The sequence below is a fragment of the Pelodiscus sinensis genome, chromosome 1 (genome assembly GCF_049634645.1).
Source record: "Pelodiscus sinensis isolate JC-2024 chromosome 1, ASM4963464v1, whole genome shotgun sequence".
Taxonomy (NCBI): Eukaryota; Metazoa; Chordata; order Testudines; family Trionychidae; genus Pelodiscus; species Pelodiscus sinensis.
The window spans coordinates 316,281,933-316,300,667 of NC_134711.1; the positions used below are offsets into that span (position 1 = coordinate 316,281,933).

The window sequence follows — 18,735 nt, forward strand, 5'->3', positions numbered from 1 at the left end:
GGGGTGAGATGGCCCTTGACTGGCGCGAACTTTGCATGACCCTTACCTGCCTGGTGTTTTACTCCTGGTTTTTACTGATCTTAAGTCACATAGTGCAGGATTTTTGGTTTGAGGGGAAGGTAATCTTGGGCTAGGAAGGCGATGCGCACGAGGCCTGGCCAGAAAAGAGCCTGCTTTTACGCCCTCCCAGAGCCAGCACCCCAAGCCCCCTCCTACACCCTGAACCCCTCACAGAGCCAACCCCGCAAACCCCTTCCTGCATCCCAAACCCCTGCTCCGCCCAGACCCTCCTCTCTGAACCAGCACGGTATACCCTCCTCCCCCAACATTCCGCCCAGCTCATGCTCCAAAACTCCCTCCCTGAGCTTGCACCCCACAGTGTGAGCATGGTCAAAATCAGTACCCGCCATCCCTTTCTGCACCTGACCTCTCAAGCCCCGGACACACCCCACCTCCTCCTGAACTCCAACCTGCTGCCCCAGCTTGGTGCAAGTGAGTGAGGGTGGGGGAGATCGAATGATGCGGAGGCCTGGAGCAAGCAGAGTATGGCTTGAGAAAACGGTGGTGCTTCAGGGAAAGAGCAGGGTAGATCCTGGATTGTCCTTCAATTCAAAAAGTGATCTTGAGTGTAAAAAGGTTGGAGACCACTGCTTTAGCTGCATCCCATTAGTGAAAAGGGCTGAGTGGCCCCACACCTCTGACTCTTAAAGGCCACCCTTTTACAAGGCCCCTGTTTGTAATAAGAAATAAAGTGAGGTGTCCAATTAGCCCTAGATTTTGGAAGTTCTCAGACTGTGGGGGAAAGCGGTCAATCTGAAAAAACTAGGGATGTGAAGGACTAGTCAACTATTAAATAAGAAAATGCCTGATGGCGGGGGGGGGGGGGGAGAAGCAGCGGGGAGAGTGTAGCACGGCAGGGGGTACTTCAAAGCAGCAGCGCTGAGTGAAGCCTGGGGCCAGACCCCGGGCTCCACGTGGTGCTGCCACTTTGAAAAGCCACGGGGTGTCTGGAACCAGTTGGGGTGTCCCCAGGCTGCATGCAGCATTTCAAAGTGGCAGCGTCGCATGGAGCATGGGGTCAGTGGGGAGTCTCCAGCTGACCCCAGGCTCCTCTCAGCGCTTTCGCCTTTGGGTTATTGCTACACTTCAAAGGCACAGGCGCCCTATCGAATAATCAAATAGTTGATGCAAAATGCCCGATACTTAACATTCTTAAAAAAAACCACACATAGACACACACATACACACATCACACCCCCAACACTAATCATCTTTTTGTTGTGTGTTTGTACAGCACTTAACACAGTGGTGTCCCAGCCCACCACCGGTACTTACAACCACTGCTACAATACCACAGAATACATTCATCTTTCCTATTCTTTTTTTCCAGGTTAGCAATAGTGGGAAAAATGATTTTGGCTCCTCCTTTCAAGCACAGATTCTATTTCCCATTGAACAATGCAGTCCCTGGTGGTTCATTTTGCCCATTTATTTTTATTGTCCATGCACTTTAGATTATGCTTAGCTCTGTGATACTTAATGTATAGATTTTATTTTTATGGCACCCCCCCCAAAAAAACTGCCCAGAATTAAAGCAGCAGGTAAGATAAATTAAGAGGGCATGGAAAAACCTTGCATTCCTTTCAGCCAATACTTTCCTAACCAGACAGCAAAAGCAGTTCTCACTTTTCATAGAAGGAAAGCTGAGCAAAGTTCCCAAATCTCATAGCAGCAGGGCACTCAAGATAAGACAAGGAAAATATTTCACTCATAAGGAAACTATGCTCCTCTCATTGTCAGGGCTCTGTTCTCTGGAATCCAAGGCAATAATTACAGCAATTTGTAGGTAATTATTTGTTAATTAGAAACAGTCTTGCTGGGTATAGTTACCAATTTCCTCTCCTGGCTGCATGGAGCTTGTACAAAGAGACCCTGGGGGACTGGTGATTTCATAGATTCACTTTGAAAGGTGGGTCATCTGCTTCCTCTCTGTGCATCATAGTAGGATGGATTAATTATCCTTAGGTATCCCAGGTTGATGGATGCTCAATTGTGCCTTGAATATTTCCAGTTAGGGTGATCACACCATCTCAGTCTCACCACAGCTTGTTTCACTGGGTAATTTAAAGAACTGTGCAAAGATCAGTTCATTTCTGCCCATCGGTATTTAAAGACTATTTATTATGGTGGCAGATATAAGGGCCCAATCTTGCAACAAGTAATTCCATTGAGTTTAATGGTTCTACTAGTGTGAAGTAGCCCACCCACCAGGATCTGCTATAGAACAATTTAAATCCTGTGTATAATCAGGTCTCCATGACTGTGTCACTTCTCTATTCCACTCTACATTGGGTTTATCCTTGGAATGCTACTTTTCAAAGCATCACTGAGTTTTATCCTGTGCTGGTTTATTTCTGGGATGGGCAAGTCACTGAGGCCTGAAACCCAGGTTTTGGTTTATGTGAATAAATCTTTTAGACTAATTTATAATAGTGTCTGATATACATGAAAAGTTCACAGACCCTGGTCGTCAACAGATGGGATTCCAGAAATAAACCTGCACCCTTAGGGGCTAAAGGCCTGTGCTTCCACTGCATGAGCTAAAAGCCAACTGCCTGTTAGCTAAGGCTGCAGAGCAGACTTCACTCTTTTCAGTGGTCAGTGTCTCTGGGTTGCATACAGATGTCTTTAAAATTACCTAAGCCTTGCCCCTGCACTGCTTAAATCCAAGGGTGCTCAGATACTACTATGATCCGTAGAGCTGGGGTGAGAAATGAATTCCCCAACCCCCAGGACAGATTGGCAGAAACCCTGGGCTACGTCTATATTGCAGTCTTCTTGTGCAAGAACTGGTTTGTGCAAGAGTTTGTGCGCAAGAGCGCGTCCACACTACCATGTGCTTTTGCGCAAGGGCATCCATGGCAGCATAGACATGCTCTTGCGCAAGAAAGCTTTGATGGCCATTTTAGCCATAGGGGTTTCTTGCGCAAGAAACCTCTGTTGCCCATCCACACATGCCTTTTTGCGCAGGAGCTCTTGAGCAAGAAGGCTTATTCCTCATGGGGAGAGGAATAACTCTTGTGCAAAAAGCCCTGTGTTCCTTCAATTAACTGTACTTTTTTGGGGGCAAGAACGGGCTTATAGTGTGGATGCTCCACAAGTTTTTGAGCAAAAACTCTGCAGTGTAGATGTAGTCCTGGGGTTGTTTTGTTTTTGTCTTCCTCTGCGGCATGGAGCACAGCTCACCTGTTGGGATCATCCAGGCATCTCTCACCTAGGCAGTTTCCTGCCATTACAGGGGCCTTAAGCACCAATGGCACCTCGATCTCTCCTGTTTTTTTCCCCAGTAACATATGAAAGTTTTGATCTATCTAAAATCTCTGGGTTCAATAGACGGGTACATATATAAAATTTAGTGGCCTGTGATATGCAGGAAATCATATTGAAAGAGTCAATTGGCCTTTCTGGCATTCAACTCTATGAAAGGTTTCAGGATAAAACCGTAAGTACAACACCAGCAGATTAGCGCATGACAACCACACCGTGAACCTAGTTAGAGACAGGAACTGAGACTAAGCAGCCTCATTTCAGTGTCTATGGTGACCGAGGCCACTGTCAGGAGAAAAAGCAGCAGCAAGAACAAACCAGTAATGACAGTGAAAGGCAAATTAGATGATCAACATGGAGAGAATGTTTACAATCTCATGGCTTGTTAGGTACCTGGGGAAGGATTTCTCTCTTTAATTTGCTGTTTTACATAGGTTTTTATGTCCCACTCATCAGCTGAGTACAGTACAATCCCCATTAGCCAAAGAGTTTGGTGTCACGATATACAGCAGGGCTATTCACCTTTGGAAGCCCTGGGGCCACAATGATGTTCACAGCACATGCCGAGGGCCGCAACTTAAGTGTGGTTGCATATACATGTAAATATATATGCAAATATATCCAAATAGCTTCCTTCACACTGACGGGCATGAATGTAAAGAATAAAGCAAGACTATACAACACACAGGCCCCATGTAAGTCAGTTCTGCTGATATTAATAAAATGCAATATTTACCCAATTTCCACCCATATGGCAGCATTTTTAATGAGCAATGACAGTCCAGGAATGTAACTATGCATAGTAATAGGAGACCATTCTACTGATTCGCTGTTGTGACGCGTGTTCCCAGAGGCGGCCATGTTCAAAGAATCCCACCCGCAGGCTGTCTGTTGTGCCTCACGTAAACCCAAGCTGCACCACAGGCCACAAACAAATGGCCCATACGCCATGTGTTGAGTAGCCCTGATAGTGCAGATCTACTTCAGAAATGTACCAAATAGAAGATATTAAAGATTAACACCAGGTTAATTAGCACTTTTAATTAACTCAGTCTTATTAAATTGTTTCAGGCCCTTAGATACATTTTTCTAAGTGAAAGCATTAATTGGAAACATTATTTATTCCCCTTTTTTCTATCTGGGTATACACAGAGTAATTGGACAGACATCCATCCGCAGCTCCATGCAGCAGCTAGATCCTGCTCTCTTCTTCCCATTGGAGAGTCCCCTAGTCAAATCCCCTAGGACAACCCCAGATCTACAAACACTTTGGTTCTTTTATTGCAGAGCAGGGCAGCAAGGAAAGACAAACTACTGAAATGTTGGCAGGAGGGGAACCAGCTGGGATTGAGGGGAAGTGAAGGTTTCCACAGCTAAAGGCTGCACAGGATTAACCTGAGCAAGAGCACAGGAAGAAGAGCTAGCAAGAGGGAAGGGAGAGAGTAATGGCTTGTGTGTGAAAGTGGAGAGTTAAGGGAAGATTCAGAGATGGCCATGCACAGAAACTGGAAGGATCTAGTCAGAACAGTAAGCTTGTAGAGCTGCCTCTGTCACTCCCAGATGTTGCATTGTCCAAGTTCAGGTACCCTGCAGGGAAAGAGAGGAGAGAGAAATAACCAAAGGGGCAGGAACAAGTGGGAATTCTCCTGCAGGCTTCAGGGCATTTCCCAATAACTCTACCTGGCAGCCTCAGGGATGGGAAATACTCTAGCAACAATCATGACATTCTGCTGTTGGGGAGAGGCTCCTACATCACCCTCAATGGAGGGAGAAATATCTTCCTGATTCTCATGCCATCTCCAGTCTCGCAGTACTCTTTGACCTGGTCTACACTGCATAGTTAGGTCGTGTAAACGACCTTGCATGACCTTGCTTCATTTAAAATTCACAGACATAAGTGTCTCTCTAAGCCAGTTTAGTAACACCCAGATGCCCAAATGGCCTAGGCACGGTCAATGTCATTAGGTCAATTTAGTGCCAGTTCACATAATATATTACATATGTTGAAGTTACCGGCCTTTAGGAGCCATTCCACAATCCCCCATGCTGACAACACAATCGATACAAGCACTCCCGGTGAGAATGCACATCCCTGACTCAAGGAAACAAGTGTTCGCACACACAAGTGATTTTGTAACTGTGGCAGTTGTATGCCAATCATTTAGGTCAACATAATTTTGTAGTGTTGACATGGCCATAGACTCTGAGTTTAAGGGATCTGGGGATAACAAATGGGGAGATAAGAGGAGACAATAAGGCGAAGTTCCCAGGGGCCCACATGAAGTGGTGCCAACTCAACAGGATGAGAAGTGAAGACTGGCATTACCTTGAGTTTGGTTAATTTGGATCCTTGATAAACCCAAGGAAATGTGCTCAGAACCTTAGGCAGGCTGGAGAGCTGGCTCTGGCAGGGTCAATTATTTCGTCCCTGCTCCCCTATTCCTCATAATTTAAGAAGACACGGATGTTTGGGAACTATTTTTCTAAGGCAGTAGTTCTCAGCCTTCTCCATACTGGGACCCAACCCACAGGTCTTCTTCCATCTAGCCAGGCCACCCTCCCAGTAAATAATATGGGATGGGCAGGGAGTTCGTGACTAAAGTTCACTGAAATTCAGGAACTTTAGTTCCCAGAGGATTTGGGAATTTACAAATTTAATTTCATTCTGATCTAGAAGAAAAGCAATTTTACTGGAGCTGGAGATCCATGAAAATGTCATTACAAAACAGTGTTCCCTCTAAGCTGCACAGCAGCACAGCTTCCCAGATGATTAATCAGCCCCGCCCAGTCAGAGGCTCAGAGCTGATGGACAGGGTGGGGCTGATTAGTCACCTGTGAAGCTGTGCAGTTTAGGGGGAACACTATTCCTGAAACAAAATGTGAAATAGCAGCTGTGAAACTGACAATAATGTCAGTTTCAGTGCTGGTAGTTTTCCCTCTTTTGGAGCTGGAAGCCTAGCAGGGAGATGAATGGCAGGAACCCTCCCTGGAGATGGGGCCTTTGGGGCAGCTGCTTTTACAGTGTGGAAAGCCAGTCAGCCTCTAGAATGTTGGCCCCAGCTGGGCATGCATAGCCTGGCTGCTGTGTTGCAGGGAACCTGCCAACCTCCAGAGCACTGGCTCCAGCTGGGTGACCTGGGGGCCCAGAAGCTCCCTGTTAGGGTGGTGGACCCTGGAAGAGAGAGAAGTTCCCAATGGAAATGCGCCTGTGTTTTGACAAAAGTTTCACTGTGATAGATATAACCAGCAAATCAGCGATTTCCAGTGAAACCGTATATCATCCAAAAACAACCAACCAGCCCCTTGATGGTCACAATTCCCAGTCAAGGACTAGTGTTCTTAAGAAGAATGGACCAAGAATGAAGAACCTGCTAAGTTTGTTTGCTTAAGAAAAAGAGGGAGTTATCAGACCGGCTTAGGCTGGAGAAAGCTTGTGTAATCCGCACACCTGCTGGGTGTGATGTACTGTCCCATCTAGTGGTCCCAAGACCACTTACAGAGCAAACAGTAATACTGCTTTACAACCTTCACTCATGCATTAGAGGTTCATATTAAGCTTTATAGGTCTCAGGGCCAGTTCCAACTGCAGACAGCTAGGGTCTGTTGGTATTACACTTGCAAGTGTTTATGTGAGAGAGATCCAACATGATTTTAACCTGTCCTCCTCGTTCATTTTAAATGGAAAAATCTTACATTTATGTAAGTGTATTGAGCTGAGAGGGAAGGTGGCAAGAGGAACAATCAACGAAAATTTTGTGGTCGAGAGTTCATAGGTTTCTTGGTTGGGTTTGATTTCTTTTTATTTCAGAGGAGAGATTACTTAATTCTTTTCTACATAAATACTAATTCATCCACCTCCAGACTCTATAAACTATGTCTGCAACAAACCGATGCTGCAAAAGCCTGTGGGGCAGAAGTGGAGAATTTGCGGTAAGTAACCCGCACAGCAGCTCAGAATTCAAATGGCCTGTTCAGAGTTATAACAGATCAGAGACTGCTCTTTCAAAGCATAAAGATGTCCCAAATGGTTACTGGAAAGATCTCCAGTCACTAAAGGCCAAGGTCTGTTGAAGTCAATGAAAGACTGCCCTTGACTTCAATAGATGTTGGAATAGAGGCCCTAAACTTCCAAAGTGTCCTTGAAATTCAAGCTATCTAGATAAATCTGAATTATAGTAAATAGATGCTTTGGGGCCATCACACTGGGGACACCTTTCACCTCTTCTATTCGCCCACTACTCACCTCTCTTATTCTTCTGGTAGATGAGAAGTCCCAGCACCATGAGGCTCAACCCCAATATGAAACCTACAATTCCAGTAAACATCTTGGTCTTAGCAGAGTCAGACTGTGTTGCTGTTAAAAGAGGAGCCCAAAGGGTTGGAGCTTAGCCTGGACTTTGATTCCCTTACAATAGCTTTGGTGTCTTACTGAAGCATATGAGGAAAGTGGCACTGTGCCCATTCTGGATGGCTGGTACACTGCAGCCCCTGTTGCCTCTTTTGGTCGTCCCCCCACCCCCACTCCACACACCCCTCCAGCTGTAGGAGCAACCTGGCCCTCCAGCCAGACCACTTTACAGAGTCCAGCCCCTTCCATGACCTCAGATTCTTTCATCAAAGTCAAACAAACATGGACCCAACCAAACTCAAGAGGCATCTCAGCAGGCCACCCCTTCCTCCCAGGTATGCCTTAAGTGCCAGTCGTTTCCCCACTTCACCCCTCATGTGCCTGTGCCTCCAACAACCTCACGCTCAGGGGCTAGCACACTCCTCCCCTCACTCAGGAATAGTTTGTATAGTGGGGGGGCGGGTGCTGATAGTCATTGAACAAAACTGTAACCTCTGGACATGACAGAAACTATGTCAGGCACTCACAGCACCCCTAGTTCCAGCACTCCTTCTCAGAGGGTCAGGCAGCCCAGAAGGGTCCCTGCCTCCAGTCAGGCTTTTGATTCACCTGTTCTCCTCAGCCTTCTTCTCGCCTGCTCCCCAGAGTGAGGAAAGCCACCCTGAGCCCATCTCAGACTCCCTCAACTGGGTACACTTGGTCTTTTTATGGAAGGGAAGGGGGGGGGGGAGAATCCAGGTGGGCTTTATCTCCAGTTAGGCCTGGCCTACTTGAACAAATGCAAGCAGATGCCATGGGGCCATGTTAACCCTTTCATGGACAATATGAGGCACACCTCCTGTTACAGTCTGCTTCAGGGCCAGCCTCTGCTGATCTCCATAGAGCTAGGCATGTCTCTAAGGCATCCTCAGCATTGCCCCCAAGTCTCTTACCCCACTGAATGCTGATGGGCGTTTGCAGGCTGATGTGCTCCACCTGGCAAGTGTAGACATCTCCCCACCTGGGTTTTGTTTCCAACATCACGTGGCTCTGGAAGGTCCAGTCTCCGTTTTGTAGCAACTGCCTGGATACAATTCCAGCTGTCTCCTCCTGCCCATTTTTGAACCACTTGGTCTCTATCTTGGAAGGATAAAACCCTGTGGCAGAGCAAACCAGCGAGCTGGGGCGGTGGGAAGGCTCTGCTGTCAGGGTGGAAATTTTCACTCTAGGCTTAACTGTGTGTGAGAGAGAGACACACCTTGGCAAAGGGGCCCAGATACAGAACATGCACTTTCTCTTGCTCTGTCCTATCAGAAATTTGCTCACTGTGAGGACATGGTGGGGAACAGGCCCAAAGGGAGCTAACTCAAGCCTACATCATCTAGATTTCTCATCAAAACCCACCTGTCGGCATCTCCTTCAGACGCCCAGACCCTGCAATGCACAGCCCTGGTTGTACTCTGATGATTCCCCTCCTAGCCACACTGGTTCCACCCTCACACTGCTTCTCATGTGAACCTTGTGGTACAGTGCCACCGGCAGAGAGCTTTGATAGGGGTGTATGGGAGAGTTTTACCAGCTGCCCTTAGTCCCAGTCCCATGAGGTGCCTGAGGGAGTTGGCAAGATGGGGAGGACCCTGTGTGTATTTCTGGGGTTCTGGCCTGTCTATGGTGCTCACCCAAATTATTTCCTTCAGTATCAGGTTTGGGGAAAATTTCTCTCAAAACTAGAATTTGGGGCCTTATTCAAGTCAAGAGAAACCCTTTGTTGTTAAAGATTCTGTCCTCTCCAGCCCTGTTCTCCAACACTCCCTCTGCCCCAGAAGTTCAAACCCAGCCCTACTGATGTGCAATTGCTGCCTGGTAGGGAGTGAGCAGAGAGAGGCAAATATAACCCCAGATGGGGGTCGGCCCACTGTTCCCAGTGCCAGTTTGGTCTCCTCCCCCTTCCCCTTACCTCGCCTATCCACAGTGATGTTCTTAAATCTCCTGTAGGTATAACTGCAGAACTTTTCCACAGAAGCCCACAAGTAGCTCAGCAACTCCAGCCTGTTCCAATGCTCCGCAAACGGCCGACCCAGTTCCGTGCGGGCCACCGAGAAGCCCAAGTCACTGTCATAGTAACAGATCTCCTGCTGGCCCCAGATTATCCTTTTCACGTACCTCACCTGCTGCGTGCCATTGGTGTAGTAACACTCAGACTTCTGCTGCAGCAGGAAATACTCTGAGAAGAGAGAGAGGATCGGCTCAGGAACCCACCTCGACGCACCTCTGCTGCAGCCTTTCCTTGTCCTTGAATCCTCCCACTTCCAGATGGGAGTCTCTTGCAAGAGAATCCCTGAGCCGAGCAGGGGGAAAGCTTTTGTGTTCCCCATCCCAAGAGCCCAAAGGGGCTCATTTCCCCAGAGCTGGGGTCTCTGCTTACCTGGAGGGTCTGTGCAATGAGCTCTGTGAATTCTCAGCCCTATTGCCATGATTAGAGCCGCAGTCCAGCAGTTTCCGTTGACCCCAGGGGCCATTGCTGTTCAAGAGGGGGAAGGTTGAGGGGGAGAGTAAAAGGTGAGGACAATAATGTCTCCCCCCCAGCTCTCGAGAGTCAATGTTCTCTGCAAAGTCCTGATCACAAAAACTCAGAAAGCTAACAACCAGGGGATTGGGTGGCCCCCAGCCAAAGCCACAGCCAGCCACATGATTGGGCCATATCATAAGTCACTAGGCAGGAGTGGGGTCAGCTTCTTCTTTGCGGTAGAATCAACTTCCTACAGCAAGACAGACCTACAGTTCCAGCAGCTGCCAGCATTTAAGAGCACAGTCACAACAGAACAGGCAGAAAAGATGCTGCAGCTGTACCTCCAGCCCTCTCTCTCTCCTGGCACTGATGTTTCCAGGCTCTCCTGCTTTATGGAGCCCACAACAGCCCTTTACAGATGTTACTGGATTTTAAAATGAACATACAAATCACTGTTGCAACCACTATTATATGTTTGCACCAAATCTTGTACAAAGTAGGCCAAGTGAGGTGTCTCTACACAGCTTATGGTTTGCTGATTTTGTTTATACTGCTCATATGCATGTATGATTTTTGTATTTGAAGTTATGAGTATTGGCTATGTACTTGTATTTCAAATGTTTGCTTCTGAGAGGAGGCTGGGTGAACCTACTATAAAAGGGTTGCTAGTCAAGTGACTAGCAGTACTTCACTGAGAATGCACCTCAAGTGGTACCAATTCACATCTGTGAAACTTTGCTGTAAGCATTCAAACCAGCATGTAAGCAATGTCTGCTACCTAAAGAAGACTGAGTCATGCATGGACAGGTGATTTGCACATGTAACAAACTCCATCTTGGGCTTACTTTCACATAGCGAGAACAATGGAATTCCTTCTACAGGAGCAAGGGTATAAGAAGGGCCATGGAGATTCCTCCATTTTTCTTCATTCCAGCTCACCACTTCTGAAGCACCTTTGCTATGAATTGAGCCCCAAAAGACTGATGACCCATCCTAACAGAGGATGTATTCCGAAGACTTATAAGACAGCTGATTAATTGCACAGTGTCACATGACCTTTTTATCAATAAACTAGGGAGATACAATCTAGATGGGAGCTACTATAAGGTGGGTGCATAACTGGCTGGATAACCGTACACTGAGAGTAGTTATTAACGGTTCACAATCAGGCTGGAAGGGCATAACGAGTGGGGTTCTGCGGGGGTCTGTTTTGGGATTGGTTCTGTTCAGTATCTTCATCAACGATTCAGATGATGGCAGAGAGTACACTTATTAAGTATGTGCATGATACCAAGCTGGTAGGGGTTTTAAGTGCTTTGACGGATAGGGTTATAATTCAAAATGATCTGGACAAACTAGAGAAATTGTCTGAGGTAAACAGGATGAAGTTTAATAAGGACAAATGCAAAGTGCTCCACTTAGGAAGGAACAATCCGTTTCACACATACAGAATGGGAAATGACTGACTAGGAGGGAGTACTGCAGAAAGGGACCTCGGGGGTCATAGTAGACCACAAGTTAAATATCAGTCAACAGTGTGACACTGTTGCAAAAAAAGCAAACATGATTCTGGGATGCATTAACAGGAGTGTTGTGAGCAAGACACAAGAAGTCATTCTTCTGCTCTACTCTGCACTGATTAGGCCTCAGTTGGAGTATAGTGTCCAGTTCTGGGTACCACATTTCAAGAAAGATGTGGAGAAACTGGAGAAGGTCCAGAGAAGAGAAACAAAAATGATTAAAGGTCTAGAAAACATGACCTATGAAGGAAGACTGAAAGAACTGGGCTTGTTTAGTTTAGAAAAGAGAAGACTGAAAGGGGACGATAGCAGTTTTCAGGTTATCTAGAAGGGTGTCTCCGGCGGAGGAGGGGGGAAATTGTTCTCCTTGGTCTTTGATAATAGGACAAAAAGCAATGGACTTAAATTGCAGCAAAGGAGGTTTAGGTTGGACATTAGGAAAAACTTCCTGTCATGGTGGTTAAACACTGGAATAAATTGCCTACGGATATTGTGGAATCTCCATCACTGGAGATAATCCAGAGCAGGTTGGATAGACATCTATCTGGGATGATCTAGTCTAGTGTTTCTTAATCTTTTTAAGACTGAGGAACACAAAACAGTTTGTTTGTTTTTTTATGAGGAACACCCAGGATTTTTTTGTTGAGGAAAAAAAAGGTCACCTGCGTCTTTAAGGGAGGCACACCTGTGACTGCCTTGCGGCACACTGGAGTGCTGCGGAACACAGTTTAAGAAACACTAATCTAGACAGTGCTTGATCCTGTTGTGAGGGCAGGGGGCTGGACTGGATGATCTCTCAAAGATCCTTCTGGTTCTAGAATTTTATCTCTGCTAGAAACTTGCACCAAGAAGTTTGCGTTGGTTTAATGTAATTTGTTTCCTTTAACAATTTTACTCTCAATCTTTTTTTTTAATTAATAAACCTTTAGAGTATAGAGTCTAAAGCACTGGTATAGCATGCTCTTTTGGTTAAGATCTGAGGTATAAATTGACCTGGGATCATGGTTGGTTCTTTGGGATTAGAAGAACCTGTTTAGATTCAGTGAGGCTGGTTTTCATAACCTCTTATCTGTGTAAGGAGTGGTACTGGTTGTGGCACAGGAGAAACTGGAGTATCTAAAGGTAAGAGAAGCTGGAGTATCTTGCTTGTGTGACTACTTGCTGACCAGTGTGATGAAAAGAAGTGCTCTTTGTGACTGCTTTGGTGCCTTATAGTGGAGGAACCCCAGTCTCGGACTGTAAGTTGCTCTATCTTTAAGCAATTCATTCTGATTTGATTTTCTCTGCAGTGCCCCACCAAACCTACTTTATAAAAAGAGGTGAAAGTCCTATTTGCTGGCACCAGTACTATTGATCATGGCTTCCTGCTCTACAAAGGACTTGGAGCATGCCAGACATTGGCCCTAAACCAGCAAGGACCCAACAGGCAAAGGGGGAAGAGGCAAGTGTGAGTGGCATAGATACCCCTTCCTCATTGCTCATAAGCAGCCAGGGAGCGTTCATTTGCCAGCGCAGGATAAGGGCAAGGTAGGATCTGATGAGAAACAGATTTTTGCCTGGTTTTTAATTGTTTTTGTCTGATGTATAATTAATTTTGCTAGGTGTAAATCAATTAAGGTGGTGGGAAATAACTGGATAGGGAATTACATTACAGTATATTAGGATTGGTTAGTAATGTTTAGTATAATAATTGGTTACGGTATAGCTAAGCAGGACTCAAGCTTCACTGTATAAACTGGGGACCAAGGAGGAGACCGGAAAGAACGGAAAAGAAGGAACAGAAAGAATAATAATAGGAAAAAACCTGGAAGAAGAATTCATCTCCAAGACACAGCCTAAGATCAGAGCTGCCAAGAATCCTCTGCATGATAGTGAATGCAGCAACCAGAATCCAGATGAGACTGACCTTGCTTGGCCAACAGGGGATGTTCACCTGCCTTGATCAGGATTGGTAAGCATGGCACTGAATGCTTAGCTTGTGTATTCTGCTTACTTGGTAACTGTTAATAAATAGAGAGTAAGGATATTACTGTGTAAGGCTCTTTTACTGGTAAAAGGTCCTGCAAACCAGCAAGAAGTTACACAGGCAGTTTCTGGCAAACCTCCTGTGGGTTTTGATGCAGACGGTTGACACACCATCCTTGTTAGCCATTGGAGGAAGTTCTTAATCTCCTCTAGGAAACCCTGGGCCTCTTGAAACACTGACTGCAGCTGCTGCTCGCTCTCCTCCATTTTCTGCAGGACAGACTCACAGCACAAATGTAACTTCTCCAGACGGTTCTGCAGGCTGCTTGCATCATCTCCCGTATTGGATTCCAGGAGCTCATTGCCAGTTTTATTTACTATCTTCACAGTTGTTGGGTGAGCTAATACATCGTTCTATAGCACATGGGGGTTTGCATGTTCTACTTCAATTACTTTTGGGTCCCGATTGATTGGTCTTTGCACACCTAATAACTCTTCCATATGGCTCAGCCAGGCCATCAGACAGAGAGAGACTTCATTAGGAAGCTGCTGACAAAGCTGGGAGAACTTGGGTGAGAAGACTGCCCACAGACAGTGCAAGTTAAGAGTCTTGTATTAAGTGAAGATACTGATATAATAGGAATCACCAAAATGTGGTGAAATGTGTATAATCAATGGGACACAGTAATACCAGGGTACAAAATATATCAGGATGTAACAGGTCAAGCTGGTGAGAAAATGGCACTACATGTGAAAGAAAGCAAGAGGTCAAATGAAGTAAAAATCGTAAATGAACCAAACTATACCATAGAACCTCTATGGATAGTAATTCCCTGCTCAAATAATAAGACTGTAGCAGTAGGAATATTCTCCCAACCACCCGGCTAGAATGATGATAATGATTGTAAAATGCACATGGAGATTAGAGAGGCTATTAAGAAAACAACTCAATAATACTAGGGGGGAGAGGGATTTCAACTATCCCCATACTGACTGGGGTACCTGTAACCTCCGTACAGGATGCAGAAATAAAGTTTCTTGACACCTTAAATCACTGCTTCTTGGAGCAGCTAATCCTGAAGAAAGGCGTTTCTTGATTAACCACTAAGTGGAACATATGATTTGGTCCAAGAGGTGAATATAGCTGAACTGTTGGTAACAGCGACCATAATATAATTAAATTTAGCATCCTGAGGAAGGGGGGAAATATCACAGCAATCCACCATGGTAGCATTTAACGTCAGAAAGGGGAACTACTAAAAAACAAGGAAGTTAGTTAAACCGAAGGTACAGCACCACAAGTGAAATCCAAACTCAAGTTTGTGGAAACTTTTTAAAGACATCATATAGAAGTCTAAATAATAAGATGGGTGAACTAGAGTGCCTCATTTTAAAGGAGAATATTGATATAAAAGGCATCAAAGAAACTTGGTGGAATGAAGACAATGAATGGAACACAGTCATACGAGGATACAAAATGTACTGGAAGGACAGAACAGGTCGTGCTGGTGGGGGCGTGGCCCTATGTGTGAAAGAAAATGTAGAATAATATGAAATAAAAATCTTAAATGAACCAAAATGTTCCATAGAATCTCTATGGATAGTAATTCCATGCTCCAATAATAAAAGTATAGCAGCAGGGATATATTATTGACCATCTGACCAGGATAGTAATAGTGATTATGAAATGCTAAGGGAGATTAGAGAGGCTATCAAAATAAAAAAAACTTAATAATAGTAGGGGATTTCAACTATCCCAATATTGACTGGATACATGTCACCTCAGGACAGGATGCAGAGAGAAAATGTCTTGACATCTTGAATGACTGCTTCTTGGAGCAGCTGGTTCTGGAACCCACAAGGAGAGAGGCAATTCTTGATTTTGTCCCAAGTGGACCACAGGATCTGGTCCAAGGGTTAAATATAACAGGACCACTTGGAAATAGTGACCATAATGTAATAGAATTTAACATCCCTGTGGTGGGAAAAACACCTCAGCAGCCCAACACTGTGGCATTTCATTTCAGAAAGGGGAACTACAAAACTGAGAAGGTTAAACAGAAATTAAAAGGTACAGTGACAAAAGTAAAATCCCTGAAAACTGCATGGAAACTTTTCAAAGACAACAGACTAGAGGCCTAACCGCAAATTAAAAAACACAGTAAACTAAAAAAAGTGTCACCGTGGCTTAACAACTAAGTAAAGAAGCTGTGATAGATAAAAAGGTATAATTTAAAGAGTGGAAGTTAAATCCTAGCGAGGAAAATAGAAAGGAGCATAAACTCTGTCAAATTAAGTGTAAAAGTATAATAAGAAAAGCCAAAAAGGAGTTTGAAGAACAGCTAGCAAAAAACTCAAAAAATAATAGTAAAATGTTTAAGTACATCTGAAGCAAGCCTGCTAAACAACCAGTGGGTACCTTGGATGATTGAGATGCTAAAGGAGCATTCAAAGACGACGAAGTCATTGCAGAAAAACTAAATGAATTCTTTGCTTCAGTCTTTACGGCTGAGGATGTTAGGAAGATTCCCAAATCTAAGCCATTCTTTTTAGGTGACAAATGTGAGGAATTGTTGCAGACTGAGGTGTCATTAAAGGAGGTTTTGGAATAAATTGATAAACTTAACAGTAACAAGTCACCAGGACCAGATGGCATTCACCCAAGAGTTCTGAAAAAATTCAAATGTGAAATTGCAAACTATTAACTGTGGTGTGTAACCTATCCTTTAAATCAGCTTCTGTACCTACTGACTGGAAGATAGCTAATGTGATGCCAATATTTTAAAAAGCCCCTAGAGGTGATCCTGGCAATTACAGACCAGTAAATTTAACATCAGTACTCAGCAAATAAGTTGAAACTATAATAAAGAATAAAATTGTCAGACACATAGATGAACATAATTTGTTGGGGAAACGTCAACATGGTTTCTGTAAAGGGAAATCATGCCTTACTAATCTATTAGAGTTCTTTGAGGGAGTCAACAAGCATGTGGACAAGGAGGAGCCAATGGATATAGTGTGCTTAGATTTCCAGAAAGCCTTTGACAAGGTCCCTCACCAAAGGCTCTTAAGCAAAGTAAGTTGTCATGAGATAAGAGGGAAGGTCCTCTCATGGACTGATAATAGGTTAAAAGACGGGAAATGAAGTGTAGCAATAAATGATAAATTTTCATAATGGAGAGGTAACCAGTGGTGTCCCACAACGGTCCGTACTGGGATCAATCCTATTCAACCTATTTATAAATGATATGGAGAAAGGGGAAAACTGAAAAGTGGCAAAATTTGCAGATGATATTAAACTGCTTAAGATAGTTAAGACCAAAGCAGACTGTGAAGAGCTTCAAAATGACCTCACCAAACTAAGTGATTGGGCAACAAAAAGGCAAAAGAAATTTAATGTTAGTAAATGTAAAGCAATGCACATTGGAAAAAATAATCCCAACTATACATACAAAATCATGGGGACTAACTTAGCTATAACTAATCAAGAGAGAGATCTTGGAGTCACTGTGGATAGTTCTCTGAAACCATCCACTCAGTGTGCAGCGGCAGTCAAAAAAGCAACCAGAAAATTAGGAATCATTAAAAAAGTGATAAAAAATAAGACAGAGAATATCTTATTGCCTCTATATAAATCCATGGTACAGATGTGGTTACCTCATCTCAAAAAAGATGTATTGGCTTTGGAAAAAGTTCAGAAAAGGGCAACAAAAATGATTAGGAGTTTGGAATGGTCCCTATATGAAGACAGATTAAAAAGATTGGGACTTTTCAGCTTAGAAAAGAGGAGACTAAGGGGGGATATGATAGAGGTCTATAAAATAATAACTGGTGTGGAAAAAGTGAATAAGCAAAAGTTATTTACTTGTTCCCCATAACATAAGAACTAGGGGTCACCAAATGAAATTAATAGGTAGCAGGTTTAAAACAAACAAAGGAATTTTTTCTTCACAAAGCACACAATCAACATGTGGAACTCCTTGTTGTGAAGACCAGGACTTTAACAGGGTTCAAAAAAGAACTAGATACATTCATAGAGGTTAGGTCCGTCAATGGCTATTAGCCAGGATGAGTAAGAATGGTGTCCCTAGCCTCTATTTGTCAGAGGCTGGAAATGGGTGACAGGAGAGGGATCACTTGATGATTACCTGTTCTGTTCTTTCCCTCTGGGGCATTTGGCATTGGCTACTATCAGAAGACAGGATACTAGGTTAGATAGACCTTTGGTCTGACCCAGTACGGCCGTTCTTATGTTAGTACCAAGGAATCTAGTTACAGAGAAATTCAGTGCTTCCATCACAAATCCCGAAGTTTCACACTGAACAGAGAAAGAGTCCATTAGTAAAGAATCAGAAATTCTTGCTCGATGTGATCCAAAGGTTTTGTCTACACAACACAGCTTTTAGTAATAAGGGTTTCTTGTCATGGCTGCATGACTGCTAGGCTAAAAGCCTGGCAGCATAAAAATACTGTTTGTCAGCACTTTTGCAGACAAAATACTTCCATCCATACTGGCAGGGTTCCTGTTGTTGACAGGAGAGCTTTGCTGCCAACAATGAGCCCTTTACACTGCTACTCATGGGGGCAAAACATTTGTCTTTCACAGGGGAGGAGTTTAAGCACCTGTGAGCCACAAAAGTTTGTCCTTCAACTGGCAGTTTAGACAACACTTTATTGTGAGTGAAGGCTTCACAAGAGAAACAGCAAACCATCAAAGCTGAGCAGATTAAAAGCTTTTCTCATCCCCTTTCTCAGAGCCCAAGGGGGCTTAGTTTCCAGTGCAGAGGACTCTGCTCAGCAACTCTTCTCACCTGGAGGATCTGTGCAATGAGGCATGTGGCTTCTGAACTCAGAGCCCCCAAAGCCACTGCAAATCAGAATAGGAAGAATTCAAGAAAAGCAAGGCTCAGAAGACTAATGCATCACTGGGAGTCCCCACAGAATGAGTTCTTCTTCGCAGAACTCGGAGGAAGAAGTTTCTGTAGAGGAAGTACAAACTGGGATGAGTAAGTAACCAAGCAGCTGGGACACAAGTCAAGTATGTATTATTTTAGCCTTCTTTGTCCCATTCCTGCCTCTTAACAGCA

General features: G+C 44.4%; 1 protein-coding gene across 5 annotated transcripts; it reads right to left on the reverse strand.

Annotated features, from left to right (window-relative positions):
• Nucleotides 1-887: 887 nt before the first annotated feature.
• Nucleotides 888-18,501, reverse strand: LOC102458068 (DLA class II histocompatibility antigen, DR-1 beta chain-like). 5 transcript variants are annotated; one of them, XM_075919472.1, is made up of 5 exons: nucleotides 18,460-18,501; nucleotides 9,612-9,878; nucleotides 8,608-8,889; nucleotides 7,571-7,681; nucleotides 888-4,914 (listed from the first exon to the last, which is right to left on the reverse strand). In XM_075919472.1, exons 1-5 carry the CDS (start codon nucleotides 18,482-18,484, stop codon nucleotides 4,847-4,849), a joined length of 753 nt encoding a protein of 250 aa, XP_075775587.1. In that variant the 5' UTR covers nucleotides 18,485-18,501; the 3' UTR covers nucleotides 888-4,846. The 5 variants fall into 5 exon arrangements, with proteins under 5 accessions (XP_075775587.1, XP_075775588.1, XP_075775586.1 ...); XM_075919473.1 differs by lacking the exon at nucleotides 18,460-18,501 and adding an exon at nucleotides 10,080-10,287 and having other exon boundaries at nucleotides 8,608-8,811; XM_075919471.1 differs by lacking the exon at nucleotides 18,460-18,501 and adding an exon at nucleotides 10,080-10,282 and having other exon boundaries at nucleotides 7,571-7,633.
• Between the last annotated feature and the right edge of the window lie 234 nt (nucleotides 18,502-18,735).